General features: G+C 53.7%; 1 protein-coding gene across 4 annotated transcripts in view; it reads left to right on the top strand.

Annotated features, from left to right (window-relative positions):
* The window catches only part of SCAPER (S-phase cyclin A associated protein in the ER), a 160606-nt gene extending 140398 nt beyond the window's left edge, over positions 1–20208 (top strand). For all 4 annotated transcript variants that reach the window (XM_084869028.1, XM_084869027.1, XM_084869026.1 and 1 more), the window contains exons 30-32: positions 11714–11905; positions 16760–16811; positions 19784–20208. In XM_084869028.1, coding sequence (XP_084725154.1) covers positions 11714–11905; positions 16760–16811; positions 19784–19878 — 339 coding nt within the window. In that variant the 3' untranslated portion in view covers positions 19879–20208. The remainder of the gene's footprint in view (positions 1–11713; positions 11906–16759; positions 16812–19783) is intronic.
* Positions 20209–21664: the final 1456 nt, after the last annotated feature.

Here is a 21664-nt window from a genome sequence, read left to right as displayed (position 1 = left end):
ACGCTGCCACGCTGCGAGTCCTTGCTGCCTGGAAACTTCCGGACATCTGAGCGCCTGGCTCCGGAGCCGCACAGGTCCTGGAAGCTGAATGCGTGCCTCACGAGCAGCAGAGGGACCACAGGCCAGGACACAAGCCTGGAGCCCACCCGCTCCGTCGGGGCTGCGTGGCCTCCAGAAGCGCCTCCCTCTGGGGCTGGAGCTCTGGCTCAGCTCGGAGGTAGACGGTCCCGGAGATGGATAACGGTGATGGCTGCACAATGTCGTGGATCTACTTAACGCCCCTGACCTGTGGGCCTAACGTGGTCAGAGTGGTTTCACGTTGTGTGTATTAGCCACAATAGAAACAGTTTCGAGAACGTGGGTGGTGCTGGACGATCCCCGGGAGCCAGGCCCACGCGGTGCTGTCAGCTCACGGCTCTGCGGGAAGGACCGGCGCCCGGTCAGCCTGTGAGCTGGTCGCCCAAGCCCCAAAGCCCAGGGCGACTCCCGCAGACCGCCCGGCGGGGGGCAGCCATCCTCCGAAGGGGCGCGTCACTAATGAAAACGTTGGGTCACAGCAGAAGCATCCATCCATTTAATTATGCTAATGAACACAATTAGCATGTGCTGCGGGCCCTTCGCCTCATTTGCATTTTATATGGGATGATTAAAAGTGCCCTGATAATTGGATTGACTGCGTGACAGATGATCGGACCGCCTGCCTATTGCCGTGTGGGGAGTGGTAAGCACCGTTGCCTGTTCATTGCCGTTAGGGACCGGCTTTTTGTTTGGAAAGATCTAGAGACTGCCGAGGCCAGGGCCCGAGTCTCTCCTGAGAGCTCACGTCCCTGTCTGCGGTGGTAGAGCAGTTCATGCCGTCGTGTAACCGTCCTCGGGCTGCGGGCTCCTGGGGAGAGCGGCCGGGAGCTGGGCAGTGAGACCGGGCCCGAGCTGTGACCTGCCTGTCCCAGGTCTTGTGGGAGTTGGTGATTTAGTAAAAACCCAAACACTCATTAGCTGGTCATCCCTAAACTCCGTCTGCTGTCCTCCCCTCCGCCGTGGCCCTGCCAACGAGAGCAGGGTGCTCCCAGCGGGCGGGCGCTGTCGGGGCTCAGGAAGCTGAGCTGTGTTCCCAGCGCAGCTCTCCAGCCGGTTCCAGGTTCCAGCTCCGGGCTTTTTGTGCAGCCGCGTCCTGCTCAGACATCCTTCCTGTTTGTTCTTAAAGGACCATCCTCCTCGGTCACACCCACTACACACCCCCAGCCCGTCCCCCATGAGTGGAGTGCTCTGTGGGCTCAGGGGACCCAGGTCCCAGGCCTCTGCTCTGTAGCTGTCACGCTGGCATCCGGCGTCCCGTCTGTCCTCTCTCTGAGGGACACACACACAGCTCCTCTTCCGAAGGTCACGTCTGAGGATGAGCCTAGGAATTTCAACAACATAACCATTTTGGAGTTACTCTCAGGATTACAGCACGGAGAAAAATACGGGTTCTCCCCCTCAAAAGCAACATTTAACCCGTTGCACAATCAATTTCCTAATTAAAAATTAAGTTTTGCTTAAATATTTATGCTAAGAATTTTAGTGAGCGGCCCGGCTGGTGTCAGAATGGCATTTGCCGGTTGGCAGTTTGGGCTGGCGCCAGCGAGTCACCCAGGTCACCACATCCAAAGAGAAGACGCTTCTCACTTCCCTCATCTCTGGTGAGCTTCGTGCTCACGTCGGGTGCCCTTTTCACTGCGCAGAACCCCCTTACCCTCGGCGTACCTGGTGAGAAAGGGGCGTTCTGCCAGCCCCAGACCTTCCTGCCTGTGGACGGCAGCAGCTCAGGGCCTGAGGCGTCACACCCTGAGCCGGTCCGCAGCTGCAGTTTGGCTGGATCTTGGACGTAGCGAATGTCCGATGCCACAGAGGACAAGAGCGTGGGCTCTGAGCGAGCGACTGAGAACGAACGCCCTCTGCTGTCCACACCGTGACCTTGGCCAGGGCTGCTGAGCGCAGAGCCTCGGTCTGCTCACCTGTGGAGCAGGGCCCCGCGGCCACGGCACCAGGTGTGTGTGGAGTAAGGGGGGCAGGCGTAGGGATGCTTGGGGGGCAGCTGCCGCTCGTTGGTCTCGCCCTGCATCGTAGCTCCCTGACACCGGCCGCCTCCCGGAGTCACACCGTGCCTGCCGTCATTTGTCACCAGTTGTACAGATCGGCCGGCCCCCGTCACCGGCCCCCCCACCTCTCAGACTCCGGACACCCCAGTAAGACAGGCACAAAGCCCAACGTGGAGTGTGTGGGGGGACACCAGCCCCCCTCGTCTCGGTGGGACTGAGAGAGTGGGGAGTCCACTGGCTGCTCCGGCAGAGGCTGTGAGACCAAGAGCACAAGAGAGGACCTGCCTCCGCCCAAGGGGACCTGAAGCTCCATCGCAGACCGGGCAGAGCAGCAGGAGGCGCGCGGGGAAGCCGTCTGCACCCCCCAGGGATCCTGGGAACAGGCTCCTGGGCCCAGGGCTCGCGTCCTCGCCCACCAGGGAACCTACTGGCGCGGTGGGCATGATGGAAAGTGAGATCAGAGGGGCCGCTCTGTCGGAGGTGAGCTGACCGTGCTCAGTCTGGGCTGCCTCACTGCATTCGTGGCGGCGCCTTGGTTCTTAACGCCACCGAGGAGGATATGCTTTCATTCACTTCAGAGAGACACAGAAACAGAGAGACACAGAGACAGAGACATAGATCCGTCGCCTCCCATATGTGCCCCGACTGGGGATCGAACCCACAACCCAGGTCTGTGCCCTGACCGGGAATCGAACCCGCCGCCTGCGGGTGCACAGGCGATTCTCCAGCCCGGTCCCCGGCCGGAGCACAGAGGGGCCTTTGTAACCATCACTGGGATGAACGAACACACGTCCTGAGACGGGACAGGGACGGAAAGCCCGGTCACTGAGAGGCGGACAGTAGGACAGCCAGTGGCGGCCGTCGGGGCCCTGGGCCTGTCCCGGCCGCACAGCGGGGTGTGTCACTCCCGCTCAGCTTTCCCTTCTTGTCCGTGCAGAGTGCTGGAGGAGGAGCACACCCTGTGAGAGGAGCGAGCAGGAGGTCACGGCCAGACCAGCCTGCGCAGACACACGTAGTCATCTCCGTTTCTCAGCTCAGCAGTCACGGCCCCTGCTCTGGCCACGGCTCCTTGTGACCCTCACACAGCCTCGTCCCTGCTGCCTTCTCCCCGGAACGCTTTTCCCTCCGAAGCCGGCAGGCTGAGACGTGGCTGCCACCTGTCCTGCTCCCAGAGGGCCGTCCCTCCCTGTCGCCACCATCAGCTTCTCCTTCCCCTCGCTGCATTGCTCTTCTCACTGCTGCCACCGCCCCGACACTTCCCTGTTGGCTCTGCCTCCCGCTCCCAGCTGACCCGGCTCCGAGGGCAGTGCCACGCAGGCAGCGTTACCGGGCAAATATTTGCGGAGTGACGGTCCGATGTGAGGATGACACCTCACCCTTAGGCCTGATCCTGCGGGAAAGGCCACCATGGCCCCAGGATTTTTTGTGCGTGTGGTTTTTAAAAAAATATATTTTATTGGCCGAGACCGGTTTGTCTCAATGGATAGAGCGTCGGCTTGGGGACTGAAAAGTCCCAGGTTCGATTCCGGTCAAGGGCATGTACCTTGGTTGCGGGCACATCCCCAGTAGGGGGTGTGCAAGAGGCAGCTGATCGATGACTCTCTCAATGATGTTTCTAGCTCTCTATCTCTCTCTCCCTTCCTCTCTGTACAAAATCAATAAAATATATTAAAATATATATATATATTTACTCTATCCCTCTCCCTTCCTCTCTGTACAAAATCAATAAAATATATATATATATTTTATTGATTTTGTACAGAGAGGAAGGGAGAGAGATAGAGAGTAAAAAGATCAATGAGAGAGAATCATCGACCAGCTGCCTCTTGCACACCCCCCACTGGGGATGTGCCCGCAACCAAGGTACATGCCCTTGACCGGAATCGAACCCGGGACCCTTCAGTCCGCAAGCTGATGCTCTATCCACTGAGCCACAGGTTCGGCAAGGGCCCCAGGTTCTGACAGACACAGCATTCTGTTTCACTCACCAAACCTCCTGACACACTCAGCTAAAAATGCAGGAGCTGTTTCTTGGGCACTGTAACTTATTTATCTTCGAGTCTATTCTCCTAGAAGCTCCTTAGTCTGTTCTGCTGGAGCCAGCAGTTCTGAGAGCCAAAGGGAGCGTCTGCTCAGTGTTTGGCATGAGGAGCACGGGTCACGCCAGCCTCACGGGGACCCAAAGGTGTGGGAGCCCCAGGCTCCTGTTGGGGTCCCCAGGCCGCACTCAGGCTGCTCTGGCCCCTGCCCTCCCCTCCCCTCCCCGGGGCCACCCCTCGTGGAGCAGGACCCATGGCCGGAAGTAGGAGGAAGGGAGACTTCACACCCGAGGAATTCCTCCGCGTGGGCAGCACAGCCCTGAACCCCACCCCGGGTGGAGCCCGGGTGCTGAGACCGAGCCACGGACCCTTTCATGGTCCTAATTGGAACCTTACCCTCCTGCGCTCAGAGCGGAGATGAAAGCAGGGAAATCCGAGAGACCATTTATTTCACTTGAGAAAGCAGTAAACGGGACTACAAAGAGATGTGGCTGCTGCTATGTTCCTAAGATTAAATCGTCACAGGCTCGTGCTGGGGAGCCGGTGAGTGCTCCGGGAATGTGTCCACGCCCCCGCCCGCTGCCGGGAGGCGGCCAGGAGGGCCGCCAGGCGTTGGGGGTGACCCTCGCTCACCCCGGGGGCCCCACGGGAGGAGTGGGCACCAGCGCCCCAAAGCCCCTGGGAACCTGGGCGCTCAGGCGCTGTTAGATCTGCTCCGCCTCCACCCGCTCCTGCCCACACGGCCTGTCATAGCGTTCGTAACCCTTCCGGAATCACGTGTGTGTGTGTGTGTGTGTGTGTGTGTGTGTGTGTGTGTGTGAAAGTGTGAGAGTGTGTGTGAGTGTGAGAGAGAGTGTGTGTGTGTGTGTGTGTGTGTGTGTGTGCGCTCTTTACCTGAGAACATGGAATAGAAAGAAGATGAGAACAGCTGCTGGGGAAGAATCCGGGGCATTTTCTGTAAGTGTAACATCTGTACCAGCAGAGGCAGCACAGGTGCTCGTGGCTGATGGGACGTGTTTCTTTCTTTTTTTATATATATATTTTATTGATTTTTTACAGAGAGGAAGGGAGAGGGATGGAGTTAGAAACATCTATGAGAGAGAAACATCCATCAGCTGCCTCCTGCACACCCCCCACTGGGGATGTGCCTGCAACCAAGGTACATGCCCTTGACCGGAATCGAACCCGGGACCTTTCAGTCCACAGACCGACGCTCTATACACTGAGCCACACCGGTTTCGGCTGATGGGACGTATTTCTTGACACGTGACCTGGGCTTTCTGTGACCAGCCCCCTCCTCTCAGCCCGCTCTGTTGCGGGGACACAGAGTGCAGGTAAACAGAAACCCCAAAAGGAAGCAGCCCCTCAGGGCGTGGTGATGGCCTTGGCCTGTGCTCCGAGGCGCTTCTCAAACACAAGTCGCCGTGGGAACAGGGCCGGGGTCCGGTCCTGACAGACGACAGAGCCTGACGTTCACACAGGCAGGTGCTGGGACCACCTCGCCCGGCCCCGCGCCGCACCACGTGTTTGGAGGGAGTTGGGAACGTGCTTCCGTGTCCATGGTCACTCTCCTCATCGAGCAGAAGAGGGCGGGAGGGAGGCTGCCCAGGGGCCACCTCTGCCCCCCTGTGCTGGTCCCCAGCTCACAGCCCATTCCCCAGAGGAAGCTCTGGCCTTCCACCCGGTGCCTGGGGCACGCAGGACAGCCCCTCCCCCCTTGTCTCCCTGGGATCCTTGGTCAAGCCCCTGCTTCCGGCCTCAGCCTGTGGCCGTGCCCACGGCCGGCTGCTGTGCCCCTGCCCTGAGCTGTGCCCAGCCGGCCAGGATCTCAGGCCGGAAGCACGGAGGGACCCGCCTGCAGTGCCAGCCCCAGGGGCCTTGTTGCTCAGCTGAGCCATCTTATGTAAGTGCACGCTCCCTGCTCTGCCCCAGGTCATCCGATCAGCGAAGTCGTGTGCGTGCGTTTGTGTGTGTGTGTGTGTGTGTGTGTGTGTGTGTGTGTGTGGTGGTTCATGGCGGCCACTGGCTGCCAGGCTGGGCTTCAGGTGCGACAGGACTTGTCAGGAGAATGCGCCGGCCGGCCGCCCTCCCGAGCTCTGCAGCGGGGAGAGGAACGCGGTGCGATGGGCCTCTGCTCTGCTACACAAACACGCTTTGTTCCGTGACCCGCGCCCCCTCGCGCCGTCTCTCAGGGAATTCGGTGTCTAGACACCTGCTTTTGCTCCTTGGAGGGGGACAGCTCGTCTCTGACAAGAAAAGGGGAAAACAAAACAAGGATTCCTGGGTATAAAGGCGGCCGCCGCGGCGAGGCTTAGCTGTCTGCACGCTCTGTCTGACCTCGCCCCGCCGCCCTGACCGACAGGGCTGGCCTCAGGCTGGGGGGCCGGCTCGCAGGGCTGTCGGGAGGAACCTGGGGTTCCGTGGGGTGCTGGGGGGCACCCAGCCAGCCAGCTGTCCTTGCAAATCAAAGACGGCCATCGCGGCACCGCTGGCACCATGCTAGGCGCTAGGGTCCAGGGGGAGTTAGCAGGGCGCGGCCGTCCCTGTGGGGCTGACAACAAGCGACTGGGAAGCGGATCCCTTGTTTCCGACGTGAGAATCGGCGGACTGAGCTGGGGGCTTGCAGAACCCCCGAGAGGAGCGGAGACGGGCTTTGGGGAAGACTGGGTCCCCCTCGAGGGCAGGGTGGCTCCCTCAGCACCACCGTTCCGGGTGCCTCGTCCCCCTCGGCCAGCCGTCCGTAAACACGCCTGGATGAATGGAGGGTTTGTCTGCTCGCTCGCTTCCTGGCTCCTGGCAGCACTCCAGGCGGCACCGTTGGGGGAGAGGCACCTCGGGGCGAGGAGAGGGGCGGCTTCCCTCGGTGCCTCGGTCCCAGGAGGCGAGTGCGCGGGCCGGGCCGCTTTCAGACGTGGGGTCCGCGCCCTCTCCCAGGCCCGACGCACCCCCAGGCCAGCCCCACGGCCACTCAGCACGTCGCCTCCGCTCCCCTCTTTCTTCCTTCAGTGTAGCTACGCGGAAACGCGCTCAGCTCGTACCGCAGACCAGCACCATCGGTGCGCTGTAGGGACAGAGTTTGTTCCTGAGCTGTCGGCCAGGCTGCAGACATTCAAACCCATTTGCCCAGCAGTTCCCTCCTGAGCGTCAGCCTGTCCCTCTGTTTCTCTCCCCCTTTCTTACGGCTTTGATGGTTTGGGACGAGGCCCGGAGCCGATCCCTGGGTGCCCGGCCCAGCAGAACGTGGGCTTTGAGGAGGCCTTCGTGCTGGGGGGGTCTGTGTTCGTGTCGGCGTCTGTCTGGATGGCGGTGTGTCGCCCTGGATGGCAGGAGTTCGAGGAGCTGGCTGGCGGCCAGGCACAGAGGGACGCTCGGGCGGCGACAGAGCCAGCCCTGTGCTGGGAGGGCCCGCAGGGGCCTGCAGGGTGAGCGAGAAGCCAGCACTCGGCGATCCCAGGCTGCTTGGGAACCTGGGACCGTCTTGAAGTTTCTGAGCGTCATCTTTCTTGTTAGGAAAGAGGAGGGTCACCCACCCGACTGCCCACACACAGAGAGTGCGTGGCGTGCTGTGGCGGCAGCCTGAGTTGTGCTGGCAGGGCACCGGGCTTCTCTTCTGCTGCAATCCTCCCCCTGCCGTTAGGCGCCAGGCTGGACGCCGCCTGAGGCAGGTCTGAGTTCCCTGCAGGAAGGGCAGTCCTCCATGGCTCTCCTGGGGCCTCGTCCCTGCCTCTCGGATGCCTCAGGCCCCTGTGGTTCTTGTCATTCGTCTCCTGAGAGCGAAAGCATGGCCTTCTGTCCCCACAGGCCTGACCCGAGACCCAGTCAGTGTCTGCTGGCCTCGCCTGGCCCCTTGGTGCCTCGCCTGGTGGAAGGCACCCAGACCGGAGCCAGAGGCCAGGCGGCCGGGGGTCAGCAGGTGAGAGAACCAGCATGTTTGTCCGCACCACATTCCAGCTTCTCTTCTTTTTTTTTTTCTTTTTTTTTTAAATATATTTTATTGATTTTGTACAGAGAGGAAGGGAGAGAGATACAGAGTTAGAAACATCGATGAGGGAGTCATCAATCAGCTGCCTCCTGCACACCCCCTACTGGGGATATGCTACAACCAAGGTACATGCCCTTGACCGGAATCGAACCCGGGACCCTTCAGTCCTCAGGCCGACGCTCTATCCACTGAGCCACCGGTTTCGGCTTCTCTTCTCTTCTTTACCCACATTCCTCTCTAACGCCAGCCGTGTCCATGTCCCCCGGCCCTCTCTCCGCCAGGCCGCGCCCTGCCAACGTGCAGTCCCCCTCCCCCTTTCTCCAGCCCCTGCTTCCAGAGAAGAGGGAGTGGGGTCTCTCCCCTCTCTCTCCCGACCCCATGATACCAAGAAAAGTGGTGGGGACCAGGGCCTTGGGCAGACGACCCCCTTCTCCCGTGGGCCGCCCGGACCGGAGAAGGACCGGGAATGGACGGCGAGGGCAGGAAGCTGTCCTGTCCAGTTTCTGCTCATCGCCTCCAACTCAAGACCCGGCCCCCTCCTCAGTGAGGGGGTCTGCTTCGAGGCCCGGCATCCCGGGTCCCGTTTGCTCTTTATTTGGGCGCCAACAGGTGTGTTCACTGAAGGCAGTGGTCCTCAACCCATCTGCTGCCGCGACTTTAATACAGCTCCTCCTGGTGTCACGACCCCCAGGGTGAGAACTGCCTCTGTGGATCCTAAGACCATCGGAAAACACGGATATTCACATTTCTATTCATAACAGTAGCAAAATGACAGTTATGACGTAGCCACGAAAATAATGTTGTGGCTGGGGGTCACCACAATGTGAGGAGCTGTATTAAAGGGTCTCGGCATTAGAAAGGCTGAGAACCACTGACTTAAGGGTGTGTGTGTGCATCAGTGATTTTCAACCTTTCTCATCGCATGGCACACCTACGCTGACTGCTAAAGCTCTGCAACACCAAAAGATGTGAAATTTTGCCAATTTGGGGGGGCGGGGGGGAGTATAATTTTGATTCATTCGCACCGGATGTCTATTGTCCTTTTTTTCTTTCCTTTTTTTTAATCTTAGGGAAAGAGGGTCACATAGAAGCACCGTGGCACACCGCTGAAAATCATTTGCATGCATCATTAAAAAGTTCCATCATTAGCCGAAACTGGTTTGGCTCAGTGGTAGAGCATTGGTCTACGGACTGAAAGGTCCCGGGTTCGATTCCGGTCAGGGGCATGTACGTTGGTTGCGGGCACATCCCCGGTAGGGGGTGTGCAAGAGGCAGCTGGTCGATGTTTCTCTCTCATCGACGTTTCTAGCTCTCTATCTCTCTCCCTTCTTCCTCTCTGTAAAATATCAATAAAATATATTAAAAAAAAAAAAAAAAAGTTCCATCATTAGAAATCGGGACTGTTTTAAAATGCCACGGACCGCGGGACAAATTGTTAAAAACCGGGATGTCTGGTCACCTTAACTTAGTGATTAAAGTAGAGATGTAAGCGGATGCTTTATCCATAAAGCGGACACTGGGACACACATCCCTCGGCCGGCGTCGGAAACGGCAGCACACAGCCATGTGCCGAGCGGCCAGGCTGCGCGTCCTCCAAATTCCTGCCGGATCTGTAGGCATTAGCCGGCCCTCTCGGCATTCTCCAAGGTTTTTGATGTCGTCTCAGCCATTGAACTGAAATATGTGAACTATTACGTTGTTGACTCTCTTCTCAAAGCAGACTGCATTATCCTCCGAGCGCGTGTGCTTAAGGCATTGTTGGGAGCGCTTTGAAAACTTGTAAATCCCTGTAATTTATGTCCCTCCTGCCTCTGCCGCGGCCTCCTCTCCCTCTGGTTTTAATCAGCACGTGGACCCGTCTGGGGTGTACCTGTGGGATTGTGTTTTTCCAAGTACAATTTACAGTCCCGGCCTTGGGGTTTAGTGTCCCTGCCTCCTGTGAGATCTGTCCGGTCAAGGTTGCTTGAAACAGATCTGACTTGGACATCTCTGCTTCTAGCCCGGAGGCCCCAGGGGAGATGTGGGGGGGTCCCCATGCCCCCATTGATTGCATCGGCGGCTCCCGAGCATGGGCACAGCTGTAAGCCTCGAAACAGTTCTCTTCCTGCCGAAACCAGTGTGGCTCAGTGGATAGAGCGTCGGCCTGGGGACTGAAAGGTGCCGGGTTCGATTCCAGTCAAGGGCACGTACCTTGGTTGCGGGCACATCCCCAGTAGGGGGGTGTGCAGGAGGCAGCCGATCGATGATTCTCTCTCATTGATGTTTCTGACTCTCTATCCCTCTCTCTTCCTCTCTGTAAAAAGAATCAATTTAAAAAATATTTATATATTAAAAAAAAAAATTCTCCTCCTAATCTCCGTGGCCTGGATGGAAACAGATGAGGAGGACACATGGGAGGAGGGATCTTTGCAGCCCGGGCCGACACTGCTCATCCCCCTACACTCCCCTTACCTCCCAGAGCTGTCTGCACACGCAATGGATTTACCCGTGTTCATATGTGAGCCGGTCAGGGACGGCAGTGGGCAGGGCTGCCCGCTTTTAGCGGGACAGTCCCGATTTTTAACAATTTGCCCCGTGTCCCTCAGCATTTTAAAAAAGAATCTCCAAAAATCGGGACAAATTGTTAAAAAGCGGGAAGTCTGGTCACCTTAGCCAGAGGCTGTCTGCCTGGGAGGGAGGGAGCTGGGCGCAGCTTAAGGGAACTGGCCGCTCTGCTTCTGGGCGCGGGGCTGGTGCGTGGTGACGGCTGCAGGTCCCTGTCCACGTCCCAGGCCTCCTCGGCCTCTGGGCCTGCATCTCGATTCTAGTAACTCCAGTGGCTGCAGAACTTCTGGAATCTCTCCTGGAGTCGGGAGATGAGATGCCTGTCTGCTCCTTCCCAGGGCCCCTACGTTAAGGTGACCAGACGTCCCGCTTTTTAACAATTTGTCCCGCGGTGTTTTAAAAAAGTCCCGATTTTTGTTACAAAAATCGGGACTTTTTTAATACGCCGCGGAACAAATTGTTAAAAATCGGGACTGTTGCCAAAACCGGTTTAGGTCAATGGATAGAGCGTCGGCTTGGGGACTGAAGGGTCCCGGGTTCGATTCCGGTCAAGGGCATGTACCTTGGTTGCGGGCATATCCCCAGTAGGGGGTGTGCAAGAGGCAGCTGGTAGATGCTTCTCTCTCATCGACGTTTCTAGCTCTCTGTCTCTCTCCCTTCCTCTCTGTACAAAATCAATAAAATATATATTTTATTTTTTTAAAAAAAAAATCGGGACTGTCCCGGCAAAAGCGGGACGTCTGGTCACCTTACCCTACGTTAGGGGTGTCGAACTCAATCAGAGAAGGGGCCAAAATCTAAAATCCAGCCTAAATCGCGGGCCGAATGGTTTACTGAACAGTCATAAACTGACAATGTCATAAACTGACAGCGGAGTGCAGTGATGACAGCGCGGTGCAGGCCACATTGCAAGGCCTGGCGGGCTGGATTTGGCCCGCGGGCCTTGTGTTTGACACATGTGCCCTACGTTAAGGTCAAGTCCAGGTCGGGAGCCTTTCCTTGGGGGTCCTTGCCCGCAGAGGGGGCAGCCCGGCTGCGGCCGGCACTGACCAGGCTGCCCCCTGTCCCAGGTGATCGTGCAGTCCGGCCGCCACCCCACGGTGCTGCAGAAGCTGTGCCAGCTGCCCTTCCAGTACTTCAGCGACCCCCGGCTGATGCGGGTGCTGTTCCCGTCGCTCATCGCCGCGTGCTACAACAACGGCCACAACAAGGTCATCCTGGAGCAGGAGATGAGCTGCGTGCTGCTGGCCTCCTTCCTGCAGGTACCGAGGGCATCCAGGGGGGGCAGGGCATCCACGCTGCCCTCAGGGAGGGCGCACACTGCTGGGCTCGGGCACGGTTCACAGAGGTCGGGGCGGTCACACGGGGGCTGCGTGCTGGGTAGCTTCTGCTGAGGATTTCCAGGAAAAGGGTTTCTTCTCGTGCCTTTTTTTTTTTTTTTAATATATTTTATTGATTTTGTACAGAGAGGAAGGGAGAGAGATAGTCAGAAACATCGATGAGAGAGAGTCATCCATCAGCTGCCTCTTGCACACCCCCTACTGGGGATGTGCCCGCAACCAAGGTAGGTGTCCTTCACCGGAATCGAACCCGGGTCCCTTCAGTCCCCAAGCCGACGCTCTTTCCACTGAGCCAAACCTGTCCCAGCTCTCCTCGTGCCTTTCGACCCGCGTGATTAGGGCCCACTCAGGGTCCGGTTTCTGGAGGAGGCCATACACTAAAGTGAAGAGAGAGACTGGAAAAGAGTTAATTTGGGACAAATGGGGGGCCAGGCGGGAGTCAACCTCTAGTGTAGGGGTGTCGAACTCAATCAGAGAAGGGGCCAAAATCTAAAATCCAGCCTAAATCGCGGGCCAAATGGTTTACTGAACAGTCATAAACTGACAATGTCATAAACTGACAGCGGAGTGCAGTGATGACAGCGCGGTGTGGGCCACATTGCAAGGCCTGGCGGGCTGGATTTGGCCCGCGGGCCTTGTGTTTGACACATGTGCTCTAGTGGGAAAACTCTCTAGGCTCTGGCCTTGCTATCCCTTTTATTGAGGCTGCTATGGGATACACCCAGTACCCTGAAGCAGCTTTGGGAAACACCCATAGCCCTCAGGCAGGTAATAAGCGGATTATCTTATCAGTAAGGATTTACATGATTACAAGATGGGGAAGTTGCCTCAGTTACCATTGTCTCCATTAGATAGGGAGCGGTTGGCTCTGACCTTTCAGAGCTTCAAGGTTGACCAGCCTCTTTCTTTTTTAATATATTTTATTGATATTTTGCAGAGAGCTAGAAATGTCGATGAGAGAGAAACATCGACCAGCTGCCTCCTGCACACACCCCACCAGGGATGTGCCCACAACCAATGTACATGCCCTTGACCGGAATCAAACCTGGGACCTTTCAGTCCGCAGACCAATGCTCTACCACTGAGCCACACCGGTTTTGGCTGACCAGCCTCTTTCTATTAGTGAGACAATGATTGGTTTCCGGCAGACCTGGTGCTACCACACCGAGGAGCTGTTTCCAGAGGACAGCCAGCTTCCTAAGGCTTTGCCGGTTCCATTCACTTGGCACTTCGCCTGGCCGCGAGGGGCAGGTAATGATCGCTGAGGAAGGATCAGTTAGAACTTGAGAGTATTGTAAGGCAACCAGATCGTCCCGCTTTTGGCGGGACAGTCCCGATTTCTAACAATTTGTCCCGCGCCCCGGGACAAATTCTTTTTTGGAAAGATTTTTTTTTTTTTTTAATATATTTTATTGATTTTTCACAGAGAGGAAGAGAGAGGGATAGAGAGTTAGAAACATCGATGAGAGAGAAACATCCATCAGCTGCCTCCTGCACACCCCCCACCGGGGATGTGCCCACAACCAAGGTACATGCCCTTGCCCAGAATCGAACCCGGGACCTTTCAGTCCGCAGGCCGACGCTCTATCCACTGAGCCAAACCGGTCCCGGCTGGAAAGATTCTTTCCAAAAATCGGGACTTCTTTAAAACGCCGCGGCACGTGCGACAAATTGTTCAAAATCGGGACATCTGGTCACCTTAGAGTATTGGTAAGTGTTTAATAAATACTGTCCATATATACACATACATCTGTGTGTATAGGCTAGAAGCAGAGATGTCCAAGACAGACCTGTTTCAGGCAACCTTGACCAGACAGATCTCACAGGAGGCAGAAAACCTGTTACATTGCCTTTAGAAAAACCTACACCTTTTTTTTTCTTTTTATAAACATTTTATTGATTTTTTACAGAGAAAAAGGGAGAGGGATAAAAAGTTAGAAACATCGATGAGAGAGATAACATCGATCAGCTGCCTCCTGCACGCCCCCTACCGGGGATGTGCCCGCAACCAAGGTACATGCCCTTGACCAGAATTGAACCTAGGACCTTTCAGTCCGTAGGCCAACGCTCTATCCACTGAGCCACACCCGATTTGGGCAAAACCTACACCTTTTAACCACGGCCTCCTGAGCTTCTGGCTGAGCCAGTCTGTGTCAGTGTGTGAGTGTCAGCTAACTAAGCAAACAGTGTGTCCCCCTCGACTCAGCCAGGGGGCTGTTCTCTAATGTGTGTTAATAGCGAGCCTGTAGTCTTTCCTATCGTCGTGGATCATTCTTTCCTGAAAACATCCCATTTTCTTTCAAATATAACACAGCTGGGTCAGTTATGCTTAGAAACCTTTTATTTTCAGCTTAGTCACTTTGTTTGAGCCTGGGTTTCAGTTTCTGAAAAAATTTTCAAAGCTATTCACATCGACGGGTCAGGTACGAATTTTCATCAAGTATCTTACAATTAACCTTTTGCACTCCACTGTCCCCTCTCAGGGGACATTGGAATTCTAGCATATCACTCGGATGTCCCCTCTCAGGGGGGACATTGCAGTTTATTAGTGATTACGGGGAATTGAGTTAATTCAACGCACGTTTCTGCCGCAAAGTAGCGTCGAGTAGCTGGTAGCCAATGTCCAGAATGGTTCGGAGTGCAAAGGGTTAAATCAAAGTCCTAATAAAGTCTTCTGTACCATCATAGCAAAAGTCGGGACTCTGCATATATTCTTAGAACCTTGGGATGAATGCAATAGGAATTACATTTAAGACCATGATCTTTTTTGTTTGTTTGTTTTTTAATATATTTTATTGATTTTTACAGAGAGGAAGAGAGAGGGATAGAGAACGACAAACATCAATGAGAGAGAATCATCGATCAGCTGCCTCTTGCACACCCCCTACTGGGGATGTGCCCGCAACCAAGGTAGGTGCCCTTGACCGGAATCGAACCTGGGACCTTTCAGTCTGCAGGCCGACACTCTATCCACTGAGCCACACCGGTTTCGGCAAGACCGTGATCTTAAACGCAGATGGTTCCTTCTTCCATCCGGTGCTTTGTGGTCCCTCCAGGTTACCCCCTGCTCGAGGCACTGGCATCCCAGCTCGGAATGAAACGTAAACACCCTCCCCTCAGACTGCCCATTGAGGGGGAGTCAGACAGGAAACAGACGCTCGCCCGCTGGTGGTGATGCCGAACAGGAAGTAAGGCAGCGGAGGGCCAGGGGCTGCTGGACGTGGGGTGCAGAGCGTGTGGCCCGAACAGAGGGCCTCAACCAAGACAGCGATGGTCCATCAAAGAGCAAACTTTGTATCCGTCCCGGCTTCATCCATTTCATTTCAACCGCTTGGGAAACCATTTATAAAAATACAAATGATATCAGCCAAGACCGGTTTGGCTCAATGGATAGAGCGTCGGCTTGGGGACTGAAGGGTCCCGGTTCGATTCCGGTCAAGAGCATGTACCTTGGTTGCGGGCATATCCCCAGTAGGGGGTGTGCAAGAGGCAGCTGATTGATGACTCTCTTTCATCGATGTTTCTAACTCTGTATCTATCTCCCTTCCTCTCTGTACAAAATCAATAAAAATATATTTTAAAAAAAAATACAAATGATATCAGAATCTAAAGTAGTAAATATAAATATATTACTTGTTTTCACCTGATATTCATCTCAAACTAGTTCTAAGTCTACTCTGCTGTATTACAAATAGCACACATTCAAATAAGTGAATATAAATTTACCACATTTCACTTATATCTTAACACACATTCTGTAAATGCAACACAAATATCTTAGAATGCTTGCCGAAACCGGTTTGGCTCAGTGATAGAGCGTCAGTCTGCGGACTGAAAAGTCCCAGGTTCGATTCCAGTGAAGGGCATGTACATTGGTTGCAGGCACATCCCCGGTGGGGGGCGTGCAGGAGGCAGCTGGTCGATGTTTCTCTCTCATCGACGTTTCTAGCTCTCTATCTCTCTCCCTTCCTCTCTGTAAAAAATCAATAAAATATATATTTTTTAAAATATCTTAGAATGCTTATTTGAGATAAAATGTTGGGCTTAAATCAAGTAATTTTTTCCTATAAATAATTGTGCCGAAGGCAACTAACACATATTAGATCTTAGCTTATAAAATGGTTCTGCAAGGTCTCTGTGTTTTAGATTAATTATTAGAAAGTGATATTAAAGGTAGGAGCTGGTAGTTTCTGAAATTCTGTGTGTTCTACACTTTCCATATGAAAGTAAAATTTAGATGAATGCCGAAACCAGTTTGGCTCAATGGATAGAGCGTCGGCCTGCGGTCTCAAGGATCCCAAGTTCGATTCCGGTCAAGGGCATGTACCTTGGTTGCGGGCACATCCCCAGTGGAGGGGTGTGCAGGAGGCAGCTGATCTGTTTTTCTCTCATTGATGTTTCTGACTTTCTATCCCTCTCCCTGTCTGTGAAAAATCAATAAAAATATATTTTTTTAAAAACTTAGATGAATACCTAAGAGCTTTCAGTTGGTTAGATATGAAGTAAGATGGCCGTTTCCGTGGTAGCAGCAGCCTGCCCTGTGACAGTCGAGCAGAAGCTGAGAAGCATCGCTGTTTGGTTAAAATGACGAGAACCTGCAGTGCATGCATCCGTTTCTTCAGCTTTTCTATTTGGGCTCCAGAGATTTTTCCAATCTCTCTAAACTAAAAAAAAAATAGTAATAACCGTTGTCTCTGAATCTAGCAGCTTTCAAGCTGCGCTCAGTGAGGTTCTGCTTGTAGTTCCGGTATAAACCCGCTTTTCTCGTCTTCACAGGACTTCGCCCAGAATTACGGTCAAGCAGACAACCAGCCTCCCCAGCCCAAAGGTACGTCTCTGAAGATTAGCTGTCATGTTTGTTAGCTGGGCGGACATGTTTCTTACCTCATCTTTCGGAACGCTTGGAGAAATTTATTTCTTACTTTGCCTACAATATTTGAGAATCAGATACCAAGGGTATTTCAGTCAATTAAAAAAAATGTTTTGTAATCAGCATGAATGTATCAGAATATGCAGAGCCCTGGCCAGTGGCTCAGTTGATTGGAGCATCATCCCGTGTGCCAGAAGGTGGATGGTTCGGTTCCCGTCAGGGCACATACCCAGGTTGCAGGTTTGATCCCAGTGGGAGCACATGCAGGGAGCAGCCAATCGGTGTTTCTCTCTCACATCAGTGTTTCTCTCTCCCTCTTTTTTCTGATATCTCTAAAACTAAAAAAAATAATAACTAAAAAAAAAAAAAAAATACACAGAGAAATCTATGGAAGTAAAAGAAATATCTTTGTGAATGTATACTCACCTCATGCAAGATATAATAAATGGTAAATAATCACTAACTTTTTTAAAAATATATTTTATTGTCTTTTTATAGAGAAGAAGGGAGAGGGATAGAAAGCTAGAAACATCGATGAAAGAGAAACATCCATCAGCTGCCTCCTGCACACCCCCCACCGGGGATGTGCCCACAACCAATGTACATGCCCTTGACCAGAATCGAACCCGGGACCCTTCAGTCCACAGGCCAACGCTCTATCCACTGAACCATACCGGTTTTGGCAAATAATTACTAACTTTACTTAGTAATACAGGGAGACAATCAGATCATTAATATTGGCCTATGTTACTCACGTAAATACTGAAATCACATAGGTTTGGTTCCCTGTACATGGTCAGAATAAAATTATTAGTGATAGTAACCCATATTGGCCACCAGATTACAAGGGTTTCTCCCTGGAGTTTCCTGCTCAGGTGTTTCCTGAGAGCGCACTGGAGACGTGGACTTCAAAGTCGTCTTTCTTTTTTAAAATGTTTTGCTTCTGGACAGTAGCTGAGGTGTGCACGTCGCTCTGTGACTGTCCAGACAGTGTCTCTGACTGAGACCCAAATGGCCCATTAGTGTGATGGTCTTAAAGGGCCAGTCCACCCGGGGCCCCTTGCAGCAGGACCCCCTGGGCACCCACCGAGGGGTCCTCACTGTGGGGCAGCCGGCAGTGGGGGGCATCTTGGGTTGTTGCACACACACACACACACACACAGTGGGCCAGTGGGGCAGCCGGCAGTGGGGGGCATCTTGGGTTGTTGCACACACACACACACACACACACACACACACACACACAGTGGGCCAGTGGGGCAGCCGGCAGTGGGGGGCATCTTGGGTTGTTGCACACACACACACACACACACAGTGGGCCAGTGGGGCAGCCGGCAGTGGGGGGGCATCTTGGGTTGTTGCACACACACACACACACACACACACACACACACACACACAGTGGGCCAGTGTTGAAAAGTACAAAGATGAAACTGTAAGCTAGTAACAGTATCATGAAAAATGTTGTGTTCAGTGCCCCGGGCACTCTGATAAGTAAGCAGAAGGCGGTGCCTCTTTTAGAACCAAAGTCAGCATCACAGTCGGTCCTATCTGTCTAAGCCCCAGCACACGTCCAGTCTGCCCGAGGTTACAGCCCGGAGAGAGGAGAGCCCGGGAGGCCCCTCGGGGGAGGTCAGCTCGTTCGTTACTGTTTCTCACAAGAGGACTTTGAAGTGTTTGAAAATGTGCAAACACCCACCGGGAGATCTGGTGCCTGCCTTTTACCTGCCCGGGAGAGGTGCGGGCTCCCTCCCCTCCCGACCAGGATGGGTCACCACTGGTGTCCTGAGGCCTGTGTCCACCTTCTTTCTTCCTCCACCGGCTTCTGGCCCCCGAGCTCCCCGTCAGAGCGTTCAGTCTGCACAACGTGAGCTATGAGAACCGGCTCGGCTTTGAGCTGTCCCCTGTGAGGCCTGCCCCCCTCAGGGGAGCTCTCTGCTGCCCCCACTAACACGGCAGGCATCTGGGGTGGTCGCCCAAGCGCACGGTAAGTGTCAGCAGCCCCGGCAGCTCCCCTGCTCAGAGGAAGGTCCTATGTGAGCAGCCCCCACGTCCTTGCAGTTACCTAGGTGACCGTCACGCCGTTACGTGTAAACTGAACGTGTGTTTCGATGGTTTCAGAAAACGTGTCAGGTTTACATACGTATTTACCCTTCCAAGTCTCATGTAAGGGCAGGTATGATTGTCATTCTTTTTTGTTATTATACTTACTTTACCCTATTTCCCTACTCTGGAATCCGAAAGAAATTTTTTTTGCCATGTTTTACATACCGTGTTTCCCCGAAAATAAGACATCCTCCTTACAGGTTTCCTTCTGAGTGAAATAAGGCATACCCCGAAAATAAGGCCCCCCATTAGGCTAAACACGAGAGATTTGGTTCACTGATTCTGAAAGAAATGGAGTCACAAGAAATTCACCAGGAAGTTCAGGAATTGGATTGTTATGATGATGTTCCAGAAGATGATGACATGATTGATTGTCATTGAATAAATGAGTAAATTCTTGCTACTGTAGGATTCACAGTTTGTCTGGTTTGTGTTGACAACTACCGTATTACCGTACCGTACACAGGTAATAAATTTCCTTTATTTTCATTTAACAATAAATGTGTACCGTATTCTTCTAAATGGAAAAATAAGACATCCCCTGAAAATAAAACCTAGCACATCTTTGGGAGCAAAAATTAATATGAGACACTGTCTTATTTTCGGGGAAACAGGGTAGCGGTTAATGTCTAAATACATTAGAAGCATAAAATAGATTGTGACTCAACTATATTGTATGTTTTATACGATAGGTAGATCAATGAATTACTTTGTTGGCTTAAATTGTGTCTGAATGGTTTATCTGAAGTTTACGTCTCCATTTTGTCAGATATCAAAATACTCAGAACTATTTTACATGTAATTCTTTTCCATTTTTCTCTCAGGAAAATGCCTCGGATCCCAAGACTACCTTGAGCTGGCTAACCGGTTCCCTCAGCAGGCCTGGGAGGAAGCACGACAGTTCTTCTTAAAAAAATAAAAATAAAAAACGTTTTGGTTGGTTCTATATTTGAGGACCTCGCTAATAATTTAAATTGTTCAAACCAACATTTTAACTGTTTCTTAAGAGACTCTTTTTCACATGTTTATACTCTCCCCGTGCTGTAGATATGGTATATACTTTGAACTATTTATAATGGCTGTAGATACTTCTACTTGCTAACTCTGTACGTTGATTTTATTGCATTTCTGCACCACGGTTTGCATTTTGGTAACTTCCACCTTACGTACTTTGCATTTGTAACACGGGTGACATTAGGCACAAAACTAGCAAGTCTGTTTTTTTGTAATAAAAATAACTTATTCCGTTTGCAATGGTGACTTTTCTTCAGACAATTCAAATTTGAATGAAAAACGCCAACTCCAGCTCTTGAAGTATCTTAAGTAAACACTTAGTTAACCAGCTCCGACCTCCCCTCTTTAGGGACCGGAGTACATGCTACTTACATACATGTTCTGGGGCCACTGGGAGAGAATGCAGAACGGGGATTGTCCCCTCCTAACTCTCCTCAGGGCACAGCCTTCGGGCAGGGGGGGTAATTATTCCCGGAATAAAGTCCAGGTGCAGGAAGGGCCTCGCTGGCCTCACCTGCCAGCACTGACCTGGCCGCTGCCCCGCGGCCCTGCCCCTGAGTGACAGCGGCAAAGGCTTCTGCCGGATAAGGATCAGGCACGACCAGCAGCACAGATCTGGTTGGAAAACTACCGAATATGTATCCGCTTCAAACTCGGGGGTGGGGGCCAAAAAAGAGAAGTTTCTCTGCATTTTTTTAAAATATATTTTATTGTTTTTTTACAGGGAGGAAGGGAGAGAGAGAGAGAGCTAGAAATGTCGATGAGAGAGAAACATCGACCAGCTGCCTCCTGCACACTCCCTACCACGGATGTGCCCTCAACCAAGGTACATGCCCTTGGCCGGAATTGAACCTGGGACCTTTCAGTCCACAGACCAACGCTCTACCACTGAGCCACACCAGTTTCGGCTTCTCCGCTTCTTTAAGAGCAGACTCGCCTACTGACATCCGGGGTCCGGGCGGAAGTCCCCAAGCTGCCGCCAAGGGCCTGGTTTTTTACCGTTTTGCGGAGAAAACATGGGGCCCAGCTTCCAAACAAACCAAAGGCGACCCCTCCCGGGGCGCCAGGAGGAGAAACGATATGATTTGCTGCAAATTGCTTTTCATTGCGGGTGCCCATCTAGTGGGAAGTGTGCCCCCAAGCCAGGCCTAACAGGGACACCCTGCCTGCCTCCCGGAAGCTGGCACACCATCCACATTGCATCAATAAATGAGGTCGGGGGTTTCCCTGCAGAGGCCCCATCTCGCCTCCCCGCCCTTCCTCCTAGGCAGCTGCAGAACCTCAGCTCTCTTCTCCCCAAGCCCCCGCCCCCACCCGGCTCTGAGCCCTCCCATGTCGGTAGCCTGGGAAGGGGTCATCCCCTCTCCCCTGCCCTCCACTCCCCTCTCCCGGCTCTCACCCTGGCTCTCCTGGCTTCCTCCCCAGCCGCCCCCAAATGCCTGCCCCTCGCTCCCCCATCCCCACCGGCCTGGCCGGCAGGTGCCTCCTCCATCCAGGCTGCTCCCCTGGAGCTCCCCCTGTGGGAGGGGCCCCGACTTGACTCGCCGCCTTCCCAATTGGGGCGCAACCCACCGGGTCCTCTATCTGCCCCTTCCTCTCCCATCACCCGCCTGACTCCCTCCCTCCGCATCCCCAGGCGCAGCCTCAGCCACAGGCCCCCCGGGCTGCCGTTACTTACACAGACACAGGCC

The sequence above is a fragment of the Pipistrellus hanaki genome, assembly GCF_964339955.1.
Source record: "Pipistrellus hanaki genome assembly, chromosome: 21".
In the NCBI taxonomy this organism is placed as follows: domain Eukaryota; kingdom Metazoa; phylum Chordata; class Mammalia; order Chiroptera; family Vespertilionidae; genus Pipistrellus; species Pipistrellus hanaki.
The sequence above is the reverse complement of the archived record's forward strand: the minus strand, read 5'-3'. Positions and strand labels throughout refer to the sequence as shown.